Source organism: Triturus cristatus, chromosome 1_2 (genome assembly GCF_964204655.1).
Source record: "Triturus cristatus chromosome 1_2, aTriCri1.1, whole genome shotgun sequence".
Classification (NCBI taxonomy): Eukaryota; Metazoa; Chordata; class Amphibia; order Caudata; family Salamandridae; genus Triturus; species Triturus cristatus.
Window position 1 is genome coordinate 909,589,238 of NC_140580.1, and position 26,137 is coordinate 909,615,374.

The following is a 26,137-nucleotide window of genomic DNA, read 5'->3' on the forward strand; positions in this document are numbered from 1 at the left end:
AAATGGAAGTGTTCCCAAAATTTGGCGAGAGAGCTTATTCTCTCGTGGACACAGCTTTGCTGGTGGGCTTTGTCCAGCACCAGACATTCCTCCTTACAACACAGGAGGAGGCGAAGAACCAAGAAAGTTTGGAATCCAGTCAAGTCAAGTAATTTAACACTATACCACAGGGTGTATTTTAGAATGTTCTTGGTCCCGTCAGGCTGATACAGGGAATGGCAGGCGCCACCATCAGCACTTTCTCCATCCCAGGCCAGAATTATGATCTCCCCATAGGATGTACAATCCGGGCGGCTCTTATCCAGGACCGGCCTCTTCTCTTCTTTAGATTCCACCCATGTTTGTCTTTGTATTTCCACAATTGTTCTCAGATATCGCGAGTGACTGCTGCAAGTGCTGGACCTTTCAAATAGATCTTCCTTGCAATTTTTCTGTTTAACAGAAACAAGCCAGTGTTGCTTTTCTTTGGCCACCATTATGAATTGAGTGGAGGCAAATTTCCATGTGGTGTTCAGCTCTGCTCAATTATAGGCAGGCTAGTATCCCCACACCCAGATTTTCAGGGTACGGGAACACTGGCCAGAAAAAGTGGTTGGTAAAATCGCTTTGGTAACCGGCTGCAGCCTGGCCACAGGCTCACGGGGAGCATGCAGTGCTTCACTCAGCTAAGCAACATATTCCTGGTCCATTCTTCCCACCGCAGAGCTTGGGGTTTATATGCTTATCTCGAAGAGTTATATTGTGAACCGTAAAATGGCAGAGAGCAGACCATTACTTTTGATCTAGTAACATTGTATATCTCTCTCTCTCTCTCTATCAAATATATACATATGCTAAAGAGGAATCCTGCTGTCACACCGGCCTCATCCACACTCGCAGGGCTGGTGAGACCGTGTGGGTGCTGGTACCCGAAATCAATAAAGAAAGACCCCCGGGGCTATCAATCAGCCTCAAGGAAACCTCGCACCCCACAGCTTAGTTTACAACCAAAATTTATTGCGGCAACGCGTTTCACCTAAATCGGGCTTCTTCACGGCCAAAATATATATATAGTGTTAATATTTCTGAATAAATGGTCTGTTCCCTGCTCAGCAGAAATGTTTAGTACTGACCTTTTTGGTTCTTATCACAAAAAAGCTTGCTGTATACTGATGTCCAAGTGAAATTACATCAGTGGTTAACAGTGCTTAATTTTAGCCGGTGGTTTACGGTGCTCAGCATCGGCATTTAATCATCAACACTGGCGCTATAGTTTCATGAGCACCAGTTAAGGAAGCATCGTGGCTTACTGACGCAAAAAAAATCTAATTTTCAAAGTGGGCAGTTTATTACGGCTGGTGGCATTCCCGGTGAGCCAGTGGGATCAGGACACAGTCAATCATGTTAAAATTAGTTTACGTCTGCACTAGTCCGGTCAGCTTTTCGGAGTCACAGGCTTGTAAGAAATAATCCCAATCTCCTTGAAGGTAAATCCATCTTTGTTTTTAAAGTGCCTTCTAAAAAAAATCAGTGCCTTCTATGTGGCTTTTTGCGTTTTCTGGCTTATTGTAGAGTGAATTAACCTATTAAGTGCATCACAATGGGCCTCATCCCTCTGAAGGTGCCCACGTGAAAGGTCTATTGTGCCATGCAGTAAGGCATTGTCTTGTAAATCAGGCTGAGCTGCCTCTTTGGACAGACTGAGATGCATTAAAATGTTGTCCTAGCAGCGAACTGTAAAGTCAATATATTTTCTTGCTGAATTGTAAAACAAATTCCTAGTAACTTCTGCCTCCACAATAGGGAGATTAGCATTTAAAGAAGGCAATTTAGGTATCGTTGAATTATCAAATATCCCTCTCCCCTCCAAACTAAATGCAATCAGCGTAAAGTCTAGCAGCTATATTGGTTGGTAGGCCTTAAATCACCAACAAGCAGAAATCAAAACCCAGACATTTATATTTCTATACGAACATCTTCTTTTGGGACACACTGTTACAGCGGAGGGTTCTCTGAAGATGAATTTCACCAGTATCAGAAGGATGTGGAATTATTTTCTTCCAATGAGAAGAAATATACATAGGATCATAAGTTTGAGAATTGAAAAATATTTTTCAGGTATCCTTACAGCTATCCCTTTAGCAAACGAAGATCTAATTTGCAGTTGGCGGAATTGAAACAAGAAGCTATTGGTTGCCCGTCGACATTCTCCCCTGCCGCCCGCTATTTACTTCCTACTAGCTGTCTTGACTTATCAAGCCTATAAAATACAATTGTGTTGTGTAGAATGTCACTTTCTTTTTCCCAGGACACCTTAGCAATATTGACAAGCATGAAATAAAGCTCTGCCTTTCCCCTGATTCGACTCCCTCCCCGCGCTGCACGAGTACCGAGAAAGGGCTAGAGCAGTAGTTTATTTCCAATGACATGATCCTAGGAGACAACGAAGCCCTAGAGCAGCCGCAGTGCCCTAATAAAGCCATCCATGTCTTGCTCAGGGGTCTCATTAGCGTCTGACTGGACCTTGGTCAATCAGTCACCTTTGTGGCATCCTTCCCTTTAGCAAACACCTCGTCCCATAGGAGGCTACTGCGAGGCGCAAAGAAATTAGGCATCCAGCGCACTCATATTACACAAAGGCCACAAAGAAAGCACAGAGGCGGCCATTTTAAAGCAATCCACATTGTTGTGAGTGTGCCCAGCTGTAGGGCTTTTTCTAAAGAAGGAAACCTCAAGTGCTTTACGTGGAGTTCTTGACTCTCACATGGTAGATGAAGCCAAGCAAGCATGGACTAGCACACGAGCAGTGCTGTGACGGGTACTCAGAGGTATCACAATCAATAACGATCAATATCAAGACAGAGGTGTTTTGAAACTTAATGCAGATTTCATACACAATGAACTTAAGAAAACTGTTCAAACGAAACAACATGCGTCAAAATTTCTGGAAAGCCATATGGCAAAATAATCTGGAAAACAGGGATTATTTCACAAAGCCTGGTAGATCTTATCCAAGAGAAATCCTAGACAGGGTCTAGTCAGTACACCTTATGCATTTTTCTCCAATTCCTTTGGAAAACTTTCAGGTGCATGTTCCTGGGGAATTTATTTAACCAATTTTGTCACTGGGCGATTTCAGTACCATGGCCTACTCCCGAGTTTTCCTTGGTTCTAAAGATTGGTAGAATTGTGATGATGAAAACATTTCTTTCTCTGATAACTCGAGGGTGATGGATGATGCAAACCAGGATTTCAAAGTATATGATTTTATTGCCGACACAATCTATGGGTTGGGGGCATGATCAAAATGGAAGAAATACATTTTTATTGATAGTAACAATTTCTTGCAGTCTAGTTGTTATAGTGTCCCTGAAGTACAAACGCGGTTGGCATCTTGCAGTCAGGAGGCACTTGATTAGAAAACAAGGCCAGTCACATTGGGCCCTTTCTATGGACATAGGGTGCCTGTGGATCCTGACATTTCATGATCTGGGGAAATAAGGAAACACAATCACCCTGGGTCACCTCTTGGGTGTTTGCTGCTAGGATTCCGTGAGGACTGCTGGTGCTTAGCTGGTTTCTGGGGCTGCATAAGTAGGTCCAGAGATGCATACCTTATGGAAAAAAAAGATGCAGAACCCTGACACTCAATCCTTCTCTGCCAGTGGGTGGACACAAGTGTTTATTATAGCAGGGAGCTTGTGCCTGCAATTCTAGCAAACCTGTTTGCCATCCCCTGAACCAGCCCTGCCAAGGACATACAGGACAAACACAAAAAATAGGTCTAAACCAAAAACTACTCATCAATTAAGAATTGAATATGAACCACCTTCAAAACACAAGAACATGTAATGACTAGTGGTGAGAAGCTAGGGAACACAGAACAAGTAAATCATTCGAACCAGTGCATTGACTGGGCATTACTTTTATGGATACGCTGTTATCTGAATAAAGTCTTTGGAATGGAATGGAAATGGGCATGTACTTTCTGGTATGGAGTATCTGCACTTCTTTAATATAAACGAACAGTATCTGCACTTCTAGCAGAGATACAATGCATTAAATGGAAGTGTTGCAGCATATTACATGAGCAAACAGTTACTCTGGATAGTGGGTACCAGAACATCTCTATTTCCATTTAATGCGCCGATTCCAACGATAGCCCCACAATGCCAAGCTTACGCTGGGAGTGTGTCAGGAAGGCTTGAACGGTGTGTGCCTGTTCTGTGCCAGCTTTGTGGGGGAACCCTGCACTGCAGCCGATTGTGCTGAGCCTGCAATGCCTGCGCTATCCTTTACTGATGCTGAAACTAAACTAATCTGAGTGAGATGGGAGTTTTAGTTGTTGCTGCACATGCAGCACCCATGTAGAGTGTGAAACGGAAGGGGCAGTTCTACTCTTTGTGCTGTGTCTTCTTTGTGTGAGAGGAAAGCTTGCACTGCCGCTGCACTGTACCGGAGGCTGCCAATGCGATACATGTTATGTGGGTTTTCACTGCCGCTGATTGTGCTGTACCTGTTTTGAGCATGCAAGGGGAGATGGGGTGCTGCAGCTTGTACTGCACGTGCTCTGTGTGAGGGAAGTGGGCTCAACCTCTGCTGCAAGGATGTGATGCTTGCACTGCAGCAGCAAGTATTGTACCGGATTCCGGTCTACTGGGCTTTTATTATTGTTATGTTATATTGTGTTATTGTTATGCTGTATGATATTTGTTTAGTGTGCTGTTAGCAGAAGAGCTTCTTGGTGCTAGAATGATAAAGACTGAGTTACACTGACAACTGCACAGTTGCATGTTGAAGAGAAAGATTTCCAGCATCCTTCTTAGATGAAGCATGGAGGCCTCAGTGCGAACATTCATAGTGAAGAACCAGCACTTCAGTAGCAGGGACAGAGAATGATCTAGGGGAGGGTGTGGCATAACGGCCTGAGCTGCTGATTTCAGAGGCGGTGGGAAACAGGTTCGAGTTTGACATCAGTGTTCAAGTCTTGACGTCGACGTCAACATCCTGTGATTCTGGGCAAATCACTTAATATCCCTGTGCCTACAATTCCGCACCTTGAGACCCTCACGGGTGATTTGCCGCGCTTTACAAATCCTGGATTTTTTTTATCTATCTAACCAACTTGGGAATCATCAGGCAGTAGGATGCTGGGTGAAGAGACCCGCGAGGCTTATACGAGGTAAACTTGGTAGTCATGAAGTCTGGAGGGCCCTGGTAGACTGCTCTAGGAACAATGATCATGGCTTCGAAGGTTACTGTGCTGCGGAACAAGGAACCAGACCAAGTGTCTTGGAATAGGCGTGATATGATCTGAACTAGTGAGCCACAGATCAAGCAAGATGAAACATTCTGGAAGAACTGCAGAGTGATAGTGTGTGATGGAGAGGGGGAGATGGAGAGGGAGAGTGGGAGAGAGAGAGGGGGAGTGGGAGAGAGAGAGGGAGATATTCCTATTCCGTGTGAGAGTGAAACCGGCACAAGCCTGTGCTGCCCTCTCCTCTGGGCTTCGGTTGTTGCAGTCGTGTGTGTGAAAGGTGCTTACCTCTAGTCTGTTTTAGTAAATCATGCGTTACTGCTGTCACTGCAGTGCATGGTCTGTAAATGGGGGACTGGAGGAAATGAGCTCCTCTGTCGACCCCCACCACCCTCACCAGCCTTCTCGGCTTGTCGGGAGGGTGGTGTTCGGGAGCCGACAGGTTACAGGGGTGGAGGAGGCCAAGGGAGATGTGAGGTTAGCAAAGGGTTTGGACAGTAGCAGAAAGGAGGGCTTGAATGAAAGAACTAAGATAGGTGGCGATAGAAGGTGAAGTGGCGATAGAAGGTGAATGACTAGGTGCTTTGACAGTTTTTAAGATATTGGGAAAAGATGAAGGTTGAACAGTAGGGGGTATAGGTGGTTCCAATTGTATTTGTGAGTCAGGGGTTTTGATAGCTTGTAATTCAATGTGCCAGCCGATGTTTTCCAGGCGCTGTGACCGGTTTTCATTAAAAAGGCCTTTTACACACTAGGTTGGTGTCCGACAAGCTTGTCTGGTTTTGAGCGAGAATGCTTTTACTACTGGTATCCCTGCTGTACAGTGCAGCTGGTGCATGTGTGTACGCACATGCTTATAGGAGAGAATTTGTGAATGGGATTTTACTTCTCTGTGCGATGTAATCTTGCACTACTGCAGCCTGTGTGGCACTTGCTGTGTGGACACCTTGCTGATGCTTAATAAAAACTTTTCAACATACCAAAGTCAAAATTACTGTCTGAATGAGTGCTCGTTCTTGCTGGCTGTAATCAATGAAATGCCAGTCCAATGACAGTAAAGAATCCACCCATGGCACTCTCCCTCTTGAGACGATTCCTGCATTTGGTCTCACTCAATGTAGGCGGAGCCCTTTGCAGCATTGAAATAGGAAAGGCCTTGGACTGGCTGCTTGGACCCCACCTACTGAGCTTCAGTTCGCTCCCCCAATGATCTTTCATTTACATAAGATGTCAAAACAGTGGTCTTACCGCAAGCCCCCTTGTGCTTGACCCTGATCTCCTTCTTGAGTATACAGGCCATGGATTCCAGCTCGCAGGCGTTGCCGTACGTGCGGTTGTCGCTGCCGCAGATGGGGTCGAAGATACTCTGGCACACCTGCTGGCACTCGCACACCGCCTGTTGGTTCTTCACCACACAAGTGGCTCCAAACACACACTCGGAGTCCAGGCACGGGCTCGGGTTGCTGAGGTCTGTGCAAGAAAGCAGAGAATTAAGGCCTTCGCTTCACCAGGTCACTGGCGAACTCTAGTCCGTGCATGAACAACCCTACTGACAGCAAGCGGTTCAAACAAGCAACCTCAGCGCTAGTGAAGTCTACTGCGGACCGCTTCCTGTTGGAGAAAGTGCTGGGGACGCCAAGCCAAGCCGCCTTTGTGTTAGGACATGGAGAGACAACCAAATATTCTTTAATCGGTATCACTATATGGTATTTATTTCATCCATTTATTGCCCCTAATTTTGGGAAGGGAGGCAATCACAAGAAGAAACTATGGCTCATCAGGAAATGATTCACAGTGCAAACACAACATCCGTGTCAAGATCTGCGACTCTCTCCGCAAAGGCACCCCTTCTCCATCAGGAAGCGGTCTGACAGTACCTAATCCAAACATTTAATGTAGGAAAACATCAAACTGTGGGCAAAATGCCTGTTTGGCACTGCCAACCTTGGGGTGGGGCTGTTTCACCTTGAGGCAATGATGAAAAGAAAGCGCTTTGAGAAGCCATTTACCTGAATGTGTTCTTCTGGCCATGGGCAAATGAATTCTACCTCATTCTGCTGGACTCCATCACCCACTATCCACTAAGTGCCGTTTGGCTATACTATTCTGTCTGTATGAGCGAAACCACAACAAAGTTATTCACAAGATGACAAGTAACGCTTAACAAAACACCTAAATACGCCAACACGTGACCAGAACATGGACTCCATGGCTTATCGCGAGCCCGCCATTCCGTATGGTTCATGAACCAATCTCCAAGGAAGCGGATGGGAGAAGGACCATTTTCCTAGACCTAGGGAGTGGAGGACAGCCTTTCTCAGAAGCATCATCGGGCTGTACTTCCGTTCCCCCAGCGGGAAAAGTTTCAGATATCTGAGAAGGAAGCCGTCACCGGATAAGGAAGAAAGTTGGTGTGTAGATAGGACACGTCGCGCTGTCAAGCACCCAATTATCCTTCTGTCCATCCTCTCCGTTATCACCGCCTGCAAGGACCAAAGCTCGCTCTCTGCTCATCCATCTTCTAGGAGCCCCCCTCCTCTGTGCCCACAATCACAGGGGGCATCGGCTGAGCGCCTTCCCTTCTATCGACTAGGGCTGTTCCCGCTGCCGCGGGGCCCGGCGCGCGCCTTCGGATGCAGTCGGTCTCCCTCTCCAACAGGACTGTCTGGGCCCTCCGTAGCTTGCCAGTGCACCAGCACACCACTGTGTATGTGCCCTGCAGAGCTCGCCTATCTAGGTCAGCCGCGTGCAGGCGAGGTGTTAGCAGCGTAAGGAATATATATGAATAGAGAGGAGCGCGAGAGAGACAGAGCTGGAGGTAAAGCGAGAGATGGACACCTGGGGGGAGGGGTGCGGGGGGGGGGATTAGAGTAAGAGGAGGCAGTGAAAGAGAGACCTGTAGAACGGGATGAGGAGAGGGAGGAAAGGCAAGGCGGGAGGGAGCATGAGTGGGGGCAGGAGGACGAAAAGAGACATAAAGAGAATGGATAAGAGAGGGTCGGGTACATAATGAGAGACAGGCGAAGGACACGTGAAGAGAGAGAGGTAAAAGGAGGGAAAGAGACAAGAAAGGTGAAAAAAGGAAGACGTGAGAGAAATATGAGTAAAACGAGAAAAGGTGACATGAGACATAACTGAAGCAAAGGATGGAGGGGGACTACAAGAAAAAGATCCTTATGAGAGAGAGGGCCGGAGGCAGGGAGAGAGAGCCCCGAGAAGCGAGGGAGACCAGAAGAGAGATTCCTAGAGACATAAGCAATGCAGGAAAAGTAAAAGAGGGAGACGGTGAAGGGAGGGAGACAAACATAATGACAATAAAACAGACCAGAGAAAGGCGCAGGTATAGGGAGAAGAGGAGCTAGGCCGAGTCGCAAGACATAGGAAAAGTGTGATAGGAAAAGGGAGAGAGAAAGAGACACACTGATATGGGATAGAAAGAGGCTGATAGGAGGCTGGGGGAATGGAGACAGAACAGACGAGTGTGTGAAAGACAGAAAGACTCGACGAGTGAAGGGACAGAGAGAAACCAACCGAGTAAAAGAAGAGTGGGAGATGCAAAAAGAAAGAGAATCTAAGAGTGAGCGAGACAACAAGAAAATAAATGTATCTAATGTTATTGCCAGAGTAGGAACATGACAGTCGAGAAAATCTTCACCAGAAGGTAAAGAGAGCGAGAGGCCGAGACAGGAAGAGAGACAGAGAGAACATGTAGAAGGACAGAGATCAAACAGAAAAGGCAGAGATGTCAGTAGGCACCAGAGAAAGAACTGGTAGGAGATACCAGGACATGTGAAGGGTGAGATGCTGGGTGAAAGGCAGGTGCGCCGAGATTCGTCTGGAAAGAAAGAGTTGGAGACTGGATGAGAAAGCAAGGCTGGAAAAGAGACACCAAGACAGAGGAACAGCATGAGAAATGAAAGCATGAATAGGGTGACAGGGGGAGAAGGACAAGCGGCAGGGAGATGGAGAGATGTGTGGGAAGAGAGAGGGAGTCACCCGCAGAACACGGATTGGCAAAGCCAGTTGTTGGGGCTTCCCTCTTGGCTTTGCTAATGCAGACTTATTGGCTTGACGAATGTGTTTTACCAATGCTCCTTCAAATGTAAATGTAAATGAATGTGTCTTGTAAAGCGCACTGCTGCCCTGAGGCGTCCTGGCGCTGTAGACCGCTGGGGAACCCGTCCTGGCTATCCCTGTGAGATGGTCCCTCCAGGGTATCTCCAAGGTGAAACCAGGCATCCCCGGCGAATGTGGGGGGCCGTTGTGGAGATGAGGCAAGCTAATGCCCAGAGTTGCCGAGTGTGTTCCTGGTTAGAGTAGGTACCGAGGCGAGAATTATCGAGTCCTTTTTTGACCCTGGTCCATGACCCTGCTGCGTCGGGAATTGAACCCTGGTCCCTGGCCGATTCTCTGCTTACGATCTGCCGCCTCTAACCAGTGAGCCACACCTCTCCACAATCAGAAAAAGAAAAAAATGGTATTGCCCATGCTAAACAGTATAAATGTGTCTTTATGCACATGCACATGTGCATCATGATTAGGGCTCCTGGGTACCACCACTTGTATATTTCCATATAAAGCACTAATCACACAGAGCATGAAATAATGGCTCCAAAAGAGAAGGCAGAAAAATAATTGAGAGCGTAGCAAGCGAGAAGAGCAGAGCAAAAAGATGGGGAGAGAACAGTAAAAAAGACAAAAGACATGAAGAAATAAAAATGGTGCAAACAGAACAAAAGAAAGGGAGGGAGTAGACAGATCGGGAGTGAGCGGTACTAAACAGAGAGAGAAGGAAAACAAGATGAGGAAACAACAGTACAGAAAAGAAAACATGAGAAAGAGAGGAAAGAAAACCAGTTTAAAAGAGGGATGGGAAATAAGGGTGAGGGAGGCAATACACATGGGAGGAAGAAGACGATCAGCAATAAAGAGATACGTACAAAGAAAATATGAGGGCGGGCAGGACATTGCCTAAGAGAGCAAGGGCTCTCGCTGTATTTATTTCAAAGTCGGCAGCAGGGAAGGGGCGGGGGTGGTGGTAAGGGGCATCTGGGAGGACGACAGCTGAAGTCTCAGAACCTTCCCAGAGATTTTCAAAGGCTTTAATTCTCCCTAGAAATCTTCCTGACGTCAGTGTCCGTCTCTTCCATCGAGCGCACTGACAGCGCTTTCTACCATCCACACATCTCCCGGAAGACGGCTCCACGCGCCAGCAGGTGGCAAGATGTGTGCAAATGAACATCCGGGGGAGGGGGGCTTTCCATTCCCAACAGTCTGCTCGCCTTCGCGAAAACCATCCGGACCAAACCCTCGTGCAGCAGCAATCCCAGCTCACCCCAGAACTAACCCCCTGATCTTGTTCACGTCACTCTCTATAAAATATCAACCGTACCTCAGGCTGGGAAGAACCACCCCAAGGTTGGCCAAAGAGATGAACAAAAGAAGCAAAGTCAGGCAAAGAGCAGTAGAAACGTGTGAACGAGAGATTGTGTGCTGTCAGGCGTGCGCGCGCGCGGGCACAGGCAGCGCGCGGGCAAAAGGGCACGTGCAACAAAGCAAATATCCGTAAAATCACACATTTTTAGAATGTTTAAAAAGGACCAACAAACATTTAACAGGACAGGGCGAGGACGATTCAATGCAGGAGGCATGCAGACACAGCGACACAGAGCCACAGACAGCGAAGCGGGCGTGAAAGGGACATCTGGCTATCGAGGTGACGAGCACTTCTGCAATATGTACAGCAGCAGTAGAGCACAGAGGCATGCTGCAGAACACACGAAGTAGGGGAAACCGTTCTCACTCACGCTCAGGCATGTGCACTCAGACACAAACGCACTCAGGTGCAATTGCAGACAGGCGGATGCATTGCACACAAACGGACACAGTGCAAACGCAGAGAGAGGGACTCAAAGAAACTGACACACACAGACCCAGACTTTTTATAACACACATGTACAGACCTAAGGCTTACACGTGCACCACAACGGCAGGGTCAGGCTGGCATACAGGCCAGCCAGGCAGTGCCAGAGCGACTGGTGTGACTGGTCAGAGCATGGGCATGTTTCACCATCTGAAATACATGTGCGAGAGGGGCTATGGAGAGAGGAGGGTCACTGTTGGGGGGTAAAAGTGAGAGTAGAATTGAAGAGCGCCCAAAAAAGACATTCTGGTGCACTTTGAGGTCACGATTTACTTTGACTTTAAAACGAATACAACTGAATATATAATGAAAAATGTTTTGTAGAATGGATCATTTCTGCCATTTTCCCCCAAGCCCCCCTTGTAGTGGTCAGGCTCGCTTGCTATGCAGCATACGGAGGGGGCTGGTCTGACATGTGCCAGGGCTGCTTTGGGTCTCCAGTCCGGCCCCAGACCTTAAACATAGATTACACCCCGCCCCCCCCCTCCCCCCTGGGGTTTCCAAGGCACACACACACACACACACACACATATATATAAGGCGCACAGATAACATGACAGAAACAAATGCACACATGAATTCAAGACAAACTACACAAAAAGTACAGGAAGCAAGCACACACAGACAAGCAAAGAGGAACTTGCCGATATAAAGACACAGTCACAAACTCAAGTGGACAACCGAATACACAGGCTGACACCTGGATGGTTAGATCAAGGCTCGAATAAGACACTCAAGGTATCCAAGCGTTCAAAACAGGCAGACGGCGCCTGTCTTTACATAGGCAGGAAGCTATACGCAAGCTGTCAAGACACAGACAATAGACACCTACACGAGTACGTTCACAGACCAGCACACACAGTCACACGCTTGACGTTGTCTGTGAGCTATTTTTGTGGCAATTAGGAAGCAAAGAACATCAAACAGACTGCATTTAACATTTTTAGAAAAACAAGGCCTGCATGAAGTCAGCTTGGGTGTGCGTAAATCCGATGGGACTACCCAGCTGCGGGCGCGAGCGAAGCCTCGTGGCAGCTCGCGCGCTTCTCCCAGGAGCATCCCTGCCCTCCGAGGGCAGGCAGGACTCGCCTGTCTTGCCACCGAGCAGCAGGCCCCTCCTGAACACGTCGATCATCTCGACAACTGGGTGGCTGAGCAGGGTCATGAACAAGAGTCTAAACGGGAGTATGTGATGTTTGGGTATCAGGAAGCCTGACGTTTGAGCTGTCCTAGCAACATGGCGGCGACCAGGTCGAAAGAGATGGGTGCGTATTAGTGGCTTGTCATTGGCTGAAGAGGCCCAGCTTGTACGGAGGGCTCTTTTCAGATGCACCGTGGTGCCCACCCACCTCCAAACAGGAGAGAGGGTTGCACCTGTCCTGCCCTGTTGAGGGTGGGAGGGGGGGTGGCATCAGTCCTAGTGGAGGCTCTCTGTAGGGAGGGGACATTTCCGGCTGCCTCGCTCTATGCAAGGAGAGAGCGATGGTAGCCTTGCTCTAAACAGGGAGAGGGAGGTGCCAGTTCAGCTCTGAACAGGGAGAAGGATGTGGCTGTCGTTGGCAAAGGTGCCCATCCTGCTCTGTCCTCGTCTCCTAGAGCAATGGAGGGATTTATAAGGCGTCTCTAGAAACCCAAATTCACAGATTCCCACAGCTGAACGCAGTACCCATTTCTCATTCTACAATACCACAAAAAAACATGCAGTTCAGCCCACTAGCGCAGCTTCATCTGCCTGAACAAGAACAGAAGACTTCAACAATGCCTTACCGGAGCCTCTCAACCTGTGATCTCCAGTGTGAAGCAACGAGTACCATCCTCGTGGGGAACTAGTTGAGGGTTCCAACGGAGTAGTGATTGATCCAGAGGACCCTATTTTTCCATCAGGATAAAGTTTGCTGAGGTGAAAAAGATATGATTTATTTATGAAACAGGAGATTAAGGGGCCTGAAGTACAAAGCTCGAGTCAGATCTGGGACTTATGCCGAGCTGCAACAAATGTACTGACTCAACAGAGGGCAAACTGGACTAGTCGTAGGATTCACTGATCCAAGCCTCGTTCATCTTAATGGGCAGGATTCGGCTTGTGAATCTTTCCAAGATGGCCAAAGATGCAGGCATGGATGACTGATCACAGAAACTGGCAGGATGGGAAGGACATGGGGGTGGGGGGTGGGCATGCAGCAGTCCCCTGGATCACAGGGCACTTTTCACAATGGCTGCAGTCCACATTCACAAAGTGGAAGCTGCGCCTCATGGGCACCTTACGGGCATCTTCTGGTACCTCAAAGGCAGCTCTGATCTTTTAAATTGACATCACCTCTTTTCAGGCGTTGGTATCCCATCAATAGTTTGAACCACAACCACAGACACAAGCCACTGTTTCATTCCACTACAAATCATTAGGAAGCGGGGAAGTCCATTTCGCACCCTTTTCCCAAATGATTCAAAATGGGTCGCAAAACGTGCACTGCAGCTCACAACAATATTTGCAAATAATGTGCCTTTGATACAGAGCAATGTTTAATTATTTTGCTGTCACAAACTCTGAGTTTGTGAATAGCAGGCTTGGCGACCACAAAATTCCATTAGTACATCAGGCCCTCTACAAGGAGAAGGCATAACCAATTCCAGTTTTTCAGTATCCTGTTTCAGCTCAATGGATTACAATTTTATAGACATCTACAGGAAACTTCTTGATTACAGTTATCTCCAGACAGACCCGAGTAAAGATAAGCCTTCACAAGCCATCTAGCAGGAAATGATAGTGGAAAGGGTACCATTAGAAAGTTGTACCCGGATAAGAATCGCAACAAAACGCTAATGACTGAAACATTGGCATCTTATTAGCATGTGATTGAGGGGAGCGATTACCTTCTCTAAGGCAGTATGCGTAACTGACGACTAATATCAACTTCAATATTAAATCAGCAGAGTTTAAGTTCACTCCTACCTTGCTATACCCATTGGGTTTTATACCCTTATCACGTGCACTTTACTAGTACAATCATTGGGTGGGTTACGTGTGCGCGGTCGAAACAGTTTTACAGTTTTGATGCCATTAAAACGGTCTCAAACGGATTTTTTGACATTTCTGTGGATGGAGTTCTAGATATAATAGAAACAAGTGATAAATGTAATAGAACAAGTGATAGATATAATAGAAACAAGTGCAGTGGGGTTAGCATACCATCTAATCTTCTCGTTTCAAAGAACTACGCCATTATCTTTTAATCTCGGGTAACCTTATCCATATAAAAATGTGTTTCTCTGGACCAATCTCTACTCCCTTGGAATACTCAAATACTTGCCTACTTCAATACCTCTTTTGCTTTACCTACTTCAATACCTCTTTTTTTTAATCTAGGTTTATTAAAACTGTATTTTACAGAATTATAAGGGTATCTTTGAGTTAGATTACTGCTACATCATGTCCCCTTTCTCTTGCTATAGGATATAGGCTGCTCTTAAATCTAGCTCCTCCTTTTCCCATCAGCCTTTCTGCTTTTGGCATGATTACCTATGAACAAATTTTCCCGAGTAGAGTCCACGGGCAGTAGTTCTTGGTAAGTTGTGGAAGCAACAAAGTCGCTTTCAGTACCATCTTGTATAATCCAAACTTTGAAGGTTTGAATCTCACCTTCACAGGGGATTGTAACACACATATTAATTTCATCCGGGTAACCAAAAGTCATACATAAATTATGTATAGTGACGTGCCCAGTGTAAGAAAAATCATTATTATTGGCCAACATTTCTCCGAAGCTGTCCATGGAGGAGTAATCGCTGAGCATCGAGAGCAGCAAGGGAGAGATGCAGATTCCTGCATCCTTCTCTATTATGTGGTCATTCTCCGTAGGGTGTGCCGAGACATGCTAAAACCAGCATCTAGAACGTAAAGTGGGCAGGCTTTCATGTATACCCTCAATGCCCTGTATGTAGAGCAGTAGGAGACTGCTTCCTGATAGGAAACGACTTCCACTTATGTGCGCGTTGCAGGTTCATCTCTGCCAGTGACGCATGTGCACACGCGCATATCGACAAATAGTCGCATCAGGAGTGCAGCGCAGAGACAATGACAAGCGCTGCCCAGGACTGGCACTCAGTTCAAGTCAACAATGATCCATTGAAGCGCGCACATCAGGAGGCAAGTGGTACTTCATATGGCACTTAAGAGCACTCGCGGTAATTGTACAGCGCAGCAGCTGGCTGACACATGCATGCGCACACTCCTAAGCAAAGGCAGGCACAGGCCAATTCAAACTGACATGACATTCACAACCCAAGGAAACAAATAGCGGCAAAGGTGGCCACCTGCTCTTGACTGTTAATAATAACTGCACGTGGCGCGCATCATATTTTTCTAAGCTCAGTCCAGGATTCGGGCACCTCGACTCATTTCCCCCCTTAAACTATTATTTGCATGTATGTAGGTAAGGTTGGCATGGGAAGGGGCCTGTGTCTGGGCAGGCAGAATGGACAAACATACACCATGGCACCTTTGATCAGTGGGTACCTCTGACAAAGATTGCAAGGCACACCTTTCATTTAAGGAACTAAAAAATTGCTCAAGTGATGCCAGGCAGGGAGTTCAGACATTCACAGTGCAGGCAAAGTACATGTTCATGATGCAGGGTTACAACACTATGAAGGCAGGCCTACCAAGCAGGGTAAAGAGACACGGAGTAGGCAGGCACACACATACATGCCAACATTTTAGAAGAGGAAAGTGGGAGATTTTGAAAAGAATCAGGGAAATGACTTTTTCCCATTGGTTTCTATTGAAGCACAGGCAGTTTCAGGGGGAGACAGCTACAATAAAGCGATGTTTTTGCTTCATAAGTCAGGAGTCTCCCGGCTGAATCGGGCCGGCTGGCATGTATGCACAAACAGAGCAGAGCAGGGCAGGTCAGCCTGGGAGTTCAGTCTCCAAGCGGGCAAGTTGGCAATGCAGGGCAGGACTTCCTGACGAGGCAGAGCTGCAGGAGAAGCAAGACAGGCAGTGGGTAGAGCCTTGGTGCGGTACATGGAAACTCTTCCGGGTCAGGCACAGCCTGCAGGAGACCGGGCTGGGCAGCACCACTCTCCTGCAGGCAGGTAATACACCACAGAGAGGGGCCACCAAAGCAGGGAGATCAGTTGAAACAAACTTCACAAGTCCACCAAGCAGGGAGTCCGTTGTTGCTCTGGCAGGGGAGGGTGAAAAGCGGCCATCTTGCAGGGTAATGGCATTGAGCCTTTGAGCAGGCTGAGCACACATTTCAGGAAGCATATTGTACCCCAGCACAATGCACGGAGGGGGCCTCGGGCAGGGGAGGCAGCCTGCATGACGTAGATATGGCAATTGGGGAGCGAGACTCAAAGGGAAGAATGTGCGTTTGCAGGCGCGTGCGCAGTCACTGCAGGCCGTGGCTTCATAACACTTGCGAAGTAAAGAAAACACAAACTGGGAGGGGCGGCAGGGCGCAGACACCAGACCTCGAAAGGATGACGTCGTTGACGGGCCTGGGGAAGGGCTCGGCCACCGTCCCTCCTTTCTCCACAGGGCTATGGCTGCAAAAGAAATACAGAGACAAGAACGAGAAACAAGGAGCAGGGGAGAGCAACACTGCGTACAACGTCACCGCGCTTGCGGGACGGCTTCATGACGTTCAGGAGGAGTCTCAAAAGGCAGGGCCACGAACCAAAATATATTTAAGGGATACTTGCCAACATTATGGAGCGCCTAGGAGGGGAATCGGAAGAGAAATATGGCGGGAAGGTAACATCCCCATTGACTCGCATTGGATTGAGGGAGGGTTCTAAAACAAAAACCCAGGACCAACAGTGGCACAGGAGCAATGACTGCAAATATCCAGTGGTGCACCGCGAGACACAGGAGTAGCAAAAACCAAAAGGCCCCACAGCTGATGAGGGGAATATTACTACATATGCAGGAGTCACCAGGACACAAGGGGGAAATGTGGCAAAGCCTGAAGGCTAAACCATAGGTAATGATATCTCGCAACCTCTGGGGCCCGCCCACAGTGAAACGGTATATGTATGGCAATCCGCAAGGGGACCCCAGTGGGAAAGGGTGGAGGAACAGCGGTAGACATTTGGTGTAAACATCTAGCGGTACACATCCACATGGGTCTGGATCGACTGCCAAAACTTTGGTGCTGACAGTACAGCAGGAGGTTGTGCAGGCAAGCATCTATAGGTTTTCAATAGACAATATTCTAGGGCCTTCTTTTTCAGCTAGTCTTTGGCTTGTGTTACGGGTCCCGTGGTCAGCACCGGGACACTCCTGGGAGTAACATAACATAACAATATTTGGAAACTCATGGGGCAACCGTGTGGCTCGGGAAGGGGCCTCCAGGAATCATGGGCTCATGTGGAACAGGAATGGCAAACTTAGGTGCTCCAAGTAGCACACGGGCAGACGTGGATCTCCAGGAGGTCCAATCTGGAAAATCAAGACTGCCAATCAATCTTCCAGGTAGGATACAGCCGTACATACTCACTGGCCCACAGCGCAGGAGGGAATGAGGCCGCAACCAACTGGCCACAGCTGGAGATGGGGTAAAGGGGCGGTAAATTACCTCAGGCTCCAAAACAGCGTTACTTTTATCCAGACTTAGAAACATAATCAGTTAAAATCACAAACTGTCTAGAACCATGCGAATGGCAGCTGTTCCAAAACTAGGCATGAAAAATGTGGGATGAAGGCTGAAATCTGGCACTACCCCATAGGCACATTGATGACGTCCACCTCTGATGTTTGACGGTAGCATGGGCAGGAGAATGATAACATAGGAGGATGCACTATGTTTAAAGTGACAGACATTCTATTAATATTCCAACAGAAAAACCCTGTTCCACCCATTATACCCCCAAGAAGAGACAATATAATCCCCCTTTAAAACAGGAAAGCAAAGCAAGCTGGGAGACAAACACTGCGGACAGACACAGGGTGGGACAACAAGGACGGGGGGAATTGGACTACAGGAAAATCGACAACATGTGCACAGCAGATCGGAAAAAGACTCCATAGCATAACAATGGGGTACATGCTGAACATAATAATGGACATATTATTAGTCACAGATCGGCTAAGCAGAGGACACAGACATTGCAATGTTTCTCCAAAGTGCGCTGTATGGTAACGGTGCTCGCCACATCCTCGCTGCACAACAGGATAGCCCCATAGGAAGGAAATACACAGCCGGCGGCCACTACTCAGGGCAGCTTGCTGCCGCTTACCACATGGCCCCTCATGCTTAACCGGTATGGCGCTCCTCTGGTGGCACTCGGCTTTCTGTCGCTCACAGTCGTTGCTGTAGGTGCGGCTGTCCCGTCCACACACAGGCCTGTAGGCACCATCGCAGACCACACGGTCGCAGGAGCAGCGGGCACTGCCCCGGCGGTTAAGGCACACAGCGTTGAATTTACATTCTTCCTTGCACTTATCTAAGAGGAAAAAAAAAAGAAAGTCAGGTGACAAAGAGTAAATAGTGACTGCTGCCCGCCACCATCTCTGAACCCCAGTGTGCAGGCTTATCAAACACCCAGTCTTCAATGCACTACACATACTAGCCCTAAAAACCAGACCAGTAATACTACCAACGTGTGCAAGGCACAAGAGGTCTGATGTATCGAAGGGTTCTACCCATTCTGTGTCTGAGGAAAATGAGTTAGTACATATGGACCAAGAAGGAGGCGAGGTTGTAAACTCCGGGGTTCTTGTTCATATCCCGGAAGGGCAGTCTCAATAATTCATTAATACACTGAACAAAATGAATAGCTTTCGGAAGCAGGTAACATAACGGAAAATGCATGGGTTTATATCTCAGCGTTTTTAAGTAAATGCGTAAATACGCTTAAATAGATCTATATTTGGGAGCATATGCAATGTCTGCATCAAGGAGATGGAAACTTAGTTAAACAATTACTACTAAGGAGTAGTTCCAGCCGGCTAACTAGGAAAGACTACAACAACTAAATGCGTGTAGTTGTTGAACAGCAATCTGAGCCAAAACCAGACAGCAAACAAACACAAGGAGTTGGAAAAAGGCATTTAATGATAGGTGCCCAAACCATGGAATGACCGTACTGCACAATTAGCACTGTTCCATTTCCTTCATCAATCTAGAATACACTGACGGGCATTCCTGTCTGGTGAATCCCACCTCTCCTGTGCCCTGCTAGGAACTTTGCCTACAACCCCAGCCCCACTTTTCTTCTCTCGCCAATTCCCAACAAACTGACTGCTTGACCAGTTAACATTCCAACCCCAACCCACCAGGCCCGTTACCATCATCCCTAACTTACAAAAGTGGTTGCATGTTACTACATCACCCACCAACTTATTGATAACCACGACATAGCCGGCACTACATCGTTTTTGAATATTTATACAGATTTCAACCATTACATTGAATACCACTGCATTGATCTTTTTCAAACATTTGATTTTTACTTTAATAATTTATTACGTTTAATAATTAACCTACACTCTGTTTCAATGTATGAATTGCATTCATTAACCCAGTTTCCTTTTTATTGTTGCATTCATTTTAGAAATATACCCCCCCCCCCTTTAAGATAATTTAATTAACTTAGTGGTACATCCCAGCCCTATTAAGTCCGTTGTGTTTTAATACATTATTTTAATTATTATCTTGAATAATTGAATGCTCTGTAATGGCAGGTAGTTAAGTCGTCACTGAGATGTAATGGCGGTACATGAAACAACCACCATGATGTGTTCCATGGGCTGCTAACCCTCTGTAGCCCTGATGGTTTAGGTTTCTTAGTTCACTGACTCCATTGTATGTCAGTGGCCCCTATGTGCGTAACTCTGTTGCAAAGCGCGATACTATGCTACACCCTGGAGCCAGGTCATACTTACATTTTCCATATAAAAAATAATATAACGTAATGTCTGATGAAATGAGGCAAGACAACCATACAAGGATACCACTGTACTGGCTGTTTTTTCTTATTTTTTCTTCCAACTGATACAAGCACATTGATGCGTAATTTACAATTTCCTTTTGTGATTAATCTCAACTGCCTCAGTATATGTACAATTGTATTTTAAAACACTACTGACTACCAGACCCCAACACACATACAAACTCGTTACGGTTAAGAAACAAACCTACAAAAAAAGAAATCACAAACCCCAGGAATTCAGCAGCTGCTTTTAGCTGCACAACCATAAATTCTCCGGCATAGCCCTTAAGACCACACACGACATCAGAGAGAACATCATCTATGACATAATTGATGAAATAAGTGGTACCGCGCATAGCTCACCAGGTGACATCATAAATGATGGCAGTACTTAAATTAAAAAGTTTAAAAGCTGTACAAGTAGAGTAACTATCAGAAAGTGCATGTTCAAGTTGATAATTTATAGGCGAAAAATTGCTGCAGTTACAATCACAGGTAGTACATCTCCTTATATAGTCACAGTTGCACTACCCCCGTTAAGTGACAGGGGACCTCACCACTTATAAATAAAGACAAAGGTGTACATACACTGTAGGCAAAGATGAGCAGAAAAAAGCAACATTTTTGGCTACGGTGATGTCCCTTGATTAGCTCAATGGCCATGTGATATGGGACGGTAGTTCGTCTTCGATACGACATTTGTACATTGATCTATAACATCACGTGTAAAGTCCTGAACAGTACGTGATGGTGTATTATGATTGTACAGCTTATCAGAACTGGAGAATCCAAGAGTGTTTTAGATCAGGGTTTCAAAGCTGCCGAGTAGTCCTACTGCCAACAACAGATGAAGAAGTGTGCTCTGGGTGTTCCCCTGTTAGAATGAACATGGCCCCTGCAGGGTATGCGTGCAGGGTGCATTCCCTGCCCCAAGTGCATGTGAAACTGGTATTTTGATTTATCTTGGCCCTGGCATCACACTTATGTACTGTACGCACAACGCTTGTCCTGGTTAATGTGAGGTCCAGAACCTGTTCTGTGATCTGGAGGGGCGCCAAGTGTGCCCTCATAGTGCACCCTGGACTACTGTTCGTGCCCTGGGAGTGTCACATAGAGCAGTGAACCATTTTCTTTGAATCTCTGGTAAGACCAGACCCTTTTCTCTGTTAAGGGAAGACGCGCCTACTAGCTCCTATCGTGTAAAGTTCTGCAGTTGTGTGAATACCGGAACCTTGTATTGGCTTCCGATGAGCGTGTCAAGTGGGTGTACGCGCAGTGAGTGTGTAGCACGTGTATGGTGGAAGCCCTCTGTGTGTTGTGTGAGTCGGATTACAGGCTGCAGTGGGATCATTTCAGGATGCTCCTGGTTTTAGCATGACACAAAATGAAGGATGAGGGCAGCTTCTTCCAGACAGTGGAAGTGTATTGTCTTAGTTTCTGTAGCTGGAGGCCAGGCCCAGATACTGCGACGAAGGAAGAGGACAGGGCGACATTCGGAAAATCAATGAAGACCTTGTTAGCCAAGGCAGCTGATGAGTTTTTCCTGGGCACTAACATTTGGCAGTTGGTAGAGGTGAATGTGGGACTAACGGTGGGGCTGCAGTTTTTTTTTTTTTTTTAAGGTGGGGAAGTTTCGAGGCTGGGCCTGTTCTTTTACCTGTATCCGATTACTGTGTGTGGAAGGATGATGGCAGCCAGGTGCAGAGATCTAACACTTTAATGTGTCCATGTTTTGGATACTCCAGCCTGAAAACAGCCCACCGATACCAGCTGTGAGAGTTATCACTTTGTACAAAGGCTGTGTCTGGGGAGCTGCTTGTTATTGATATTTGAAAGAGAACCAAACCAAACCAGTTCTAGAACCGTAGACAATCAATCCACACCCCCTGCAGAAAATGCATATAAAAGTGGAATATTAACCACTCCACTTTGTCCCAGACCTAAGTTCTTCTTGGCCCAACAAGCGAGTACTGCACAGATTATCTGAAGAGCTCCTATGCGACTAGAGCAGGTGTCTGCCTGACAGCTCGTCTCCCAGAGGTCAGGGGACATCACCTGAAGTCTGCACTTCCTGCTGAGGAATTGAGGGTGTGTCTGAACTGCCTAAAAGGCTGCCTGCTGAGATAGAGGAGTGTACCTGGCCTTCTAGGAGGAGGACTGTCCAGAAGAAGACTAGAATTTCAATTGTGTGAGGAGTACTCAGAGGAAACAGACTTGCCCAGTGAGCAAAGACAGGAGTATATCATGTCAATGGAGAGTTCCCTCAGTTGAGCTGTGCGGTGTCCTTGTTAGCTGCATAAAACTATTCAAGAACAAGTATCCCAATGTCACCCAGCAGTTTGCCATGAGCGTAAGAGATTGGTGTTGCTACTGCCGACACAGTAAGCAAAAGCTGTGTTTCCTCTGAAACAGGAAGTCCTGATAGACCCAAAAGCAACAACTGCCAGAAAGACACCATGTGAGGGATTCACCAGGGAGACTGCAGCTGCCACACCAGAACAGCCATCTGCAGCAGGCCTGGATGGCCGCCACCAGGGAGGTCGAGTACTACCATGCAGATGCGGTTCACCGTCACAAACTACTTTCTGCACGAGGCGGGCGGCAATGCCCCCCACAAGAGATGAGTCGCTGCCTTGAGGGTAGGAGCACGGACTGAATCCACAGCACAGCCCTATCCCCTACAATAACCAGCACGGCAGGTAAAATGCAGGTCTTAGCCTGCAATGAGGAGAGGAGACAAAGAATATGTGCAGACAAGTTGATTGAGCATGCCAACACGTTTTCCAGAAGGGGTTAAAGAGAAATTAAGTTGCATATTTACTCATGAGTATCTGAGGCAACTGCACCAGTACTTAATCCTGCATAAGTCCGTAGCATGTTGGTGACTTTAGATGCAGCATCTCCACCCTAGCAGAAGAATATGAGATAATGGGAGGATACTGGAAAGAAGATGTTGTGTAATGCTTTACGGTTTAACACTACATAATTTGAAACCCTGTATATAATTTCCATTACACTGTGAAGTATTTAGTTCTGCTGTGTGATTAAAGTGCTTATTTTTACATAAATGCAACGCACTGGACTGGACATTACAGTATTGCGTATGTTGGTTGACTGCTGAGTTCTGAGCTCTTGCCCCCAACACTACCCCCTGGAGAATCACGTAACTGCTTTACTTTCTACACCGAGAGTCAAGTTTGGAAATGAGTGTACTTTGCAGAGCCACAGTTGGGTGGACCCCTCGACACTAGTGACAACTGACCACGTTGAGGCCCTAAACTTTCATTGAAGTGTCCAACAGCCAGAGGCTTGAGACTTTGTCGATCACATCTTAACTATGGGCAGTGGAGGATTCCTCACGCACACGAGGCTATTTTGGTGCATCCTTCCACCTCGAGTTGAGGGCTTGCATTCAACTGTTGGCGGGACTAATTAAGAACTGGATAACTTTATGTCTGCTCCAGCTGGCTCCCTTCTCGGTTTCTCGCTCTGATGTGCTAACACTGCATAAATTAGCCAATTCAAACCAGACTTGTTATCTTTGCCAGTGCGTGCTAAGTTTTGATTTTAAGCCAGAACATCCTTTCAACTGTCTTTTGTTAAGACTAGTTTTTTATTTATTTTTAAATGTATTAATTTGAAGTCTACATAAATAATAATAATAATCTCTTTTTGGCAAAATTTGTATTAGTGAACATCTGGTTGTGTCATAATAAAGCTGGACCTTTGCCCTAAGTACCTATTGGCTACAGCTTACAGCCATGCCCTCAGGGCACGTGTGGCATTGGGCAGGAAAGAAGATTGAGCACTGGTCAAGTCAATAGGTCTCAGTTCTTTTTTGGGGTAGAGAGCTGCTGGGAATGTACATGCATCCATGGGGGTCATCACGGAATGAATTTGTTAAAATATTACAATGTATTCAAAGGTGGCTGCTATAGAAAGTGCGCACCCGTTGCAGCCATCGTTAAATGCATTTGTACTATTTTCACAAACATTTAAAGACAGCAGCTGTGGAATTGTATGCATCTGTAGTGGCCATCTTTAAACAAATTTGTGCTGTTTTCACAAACCTATTCAAAGATGGATGCGAAGAATGCGCATGTTGCAGCGATGGCTATCTTTTTACGAGTTTGTTAAAATTATACCAACCCATTTCTATGTTCAAGCCATGCATTAGTAGATAAAGCATTTTAATATAAATGCCCATCATTTGTGCAGCCGGTGCTTATAAGTTAGAACAAGCAACAGCATACAAATAGAACACGGTGACCAGTACAGGGTTGTTTGCTCTCCCCCACGCCCCAGTGACACACTCAGGAGTGAGACCATCAGTAATGACACACCCAGTAGTGATACATGCAGGAGTGATAACCTCAGGAAAGACACACAGGACTGACAAACTTAAGAGTGACACGCCCAGGAGTGACACACTCTGGAGTGTAAGTACAGGGGCCCCTGTCCCTGCAGGCTGGACTCATTAAGATGTGGCCTAACGGTTAGAGCATATGACCTCGAAGCTGGGTAACCAGGTTCGAGTCTCTGCGGCTCAACCTCTTGTGATTCTGGGCAAATCACTTCATCTCCCCGCACCTAACAAAACATAGATGTGCCCGTCTGGAACAGCTGGTGGTCCTGTAAAAAGCCCTGATACCTGCAGGTTGAATTCGAGATATATAAAACTGCGAGACAAAAAAACACGGCTCTGCAGATCTTACACGCCCGGAAATTGCTTGTACTGTCTCCATGCAAGGAAGCTAGAGATGTTTAGGAACAACTGCTGTGGCACAAAAAACCATGAAGGTGTTTTTGCGTGGCATAGAAGGACTCCCTGCAGATAAATCACGGATTACAGTGACATAGCGCGTGACAGTAAGAAAATAACAAGCGCTCGCCATGACGTTTTCGTCGCCTTTTTCTGCCGTCCCACTTGGACGGCCTCGCCTGCTAAAAGGTTTCTTGTCTTTATGGGGCCATGTGTTTGGCCCCATAAAGAAGATAAGAAACCTTTTACGCCAGCAGGAAGTCAGACGAGCCAGTCCAACTGGGATGGCTCTAAAAGAGAAAAGTGTACGTCACTGAAAGCTCTTTTCCAATGGTTGGCCACCATTTAGCATAAACGGTGACGCCAGCCAATGGAAAAGAGGGGCGGGGCTTAAACCCCACTAGTGAAAGCTACCCAAAAACATAACATCTCGCCGGCGAGACTGCGCATGTCTGCGCAGCCTACGCTAGCCGAGACCTAAAAACATAATGAAGTGACAGAGGGGTAGAGGAAGCGTGTGCCAAGAAGAGAGGTGTGGGGGAGCAACAGTTTATTAGGGGCGGGGAATATATATATATTTTTTTAATTCACATGGGGAGGGGCGGGGGAAGCAACAGACAAGCTGGAGGAGAGGGGGGTAAAAGCAATATGCAGAGACAGAGGGGAAGGAGAAATCTGCACACGGGTGAGAAAGCAAGAAAACTCATGCGCTCTCATGGAGTGAAAGGTACTCCCTTGATTGCCAGCAGGGTAAGCATTGGGAGGATATAAGTCAGGCAAACAAAACACTAAGACCAAAATACCACTCGGAGGAACTAATACAAGAATAAGACGGAAAGTCATTGAATCAAGAGAAGACAACTGCAAAAAACAACAAAGCAATGTAATAATGAGCATGAGGTTGACCGAAAGTCCACTATACGAATACTGGTAACAAAGGTCTGCCCAACAGATAGTTAAAACTGTCTGCAGACGAGACCGAAAAATGGAGGGGAGGGACACAAACCACCCAATCCAATAAAGGCGCACAACTAACTGGCTGAAGGACATGGCCTTTAGCTTGCACACAACCCACAAGCCTTTCAGGTGATTTGGATATCAAGGGTGTTTCTCTTCATTTATGACGTCACCAAACTATTCATGACCTTGAGACATGAAGGACAAATATCTGAAGTGGGGCTCACGAACCTTTTTGTGCCCTCCACCGATTGCAATATTTTGAAGTACTTCTCAAAATGGCCGCCTATGTCCGCAGAGTTCGCCCTGCACCCAGCACTCC

General features: G+C 46.8%; 1 protein-coding gene across 5 annotated transcripts in view; it reads right to left on the minus strand.

Annotated features, from left to right (window-relative positions):
• AGRN (agrin) overlaps window positions 1-26,137 on the minus strand; it is a 726,538-nt gene that overhangs the window by 140,099 nt on the left and 560,302 nt on the right. For all 5 annotated transcript variants that reach the window (XM_085609660.1, XM_085609659.1, XM_085609658.1 and 2 more), the window contains 2 exons: window positions 18,402-18,608; window positions 6,485-6,706 (listed from right to left, as the gene is read on the minus strand). In XM_085609660.1, the coding sequence (XP_085465786.1) occupies window positions 6,485-6,706; window positions 18,402-18,608 (429 nt within the window). The remainder of the gene's footprint in view (window positions 1-6,484; window positions 6,707-18,401; window positions 18,609-26,137) is intronic.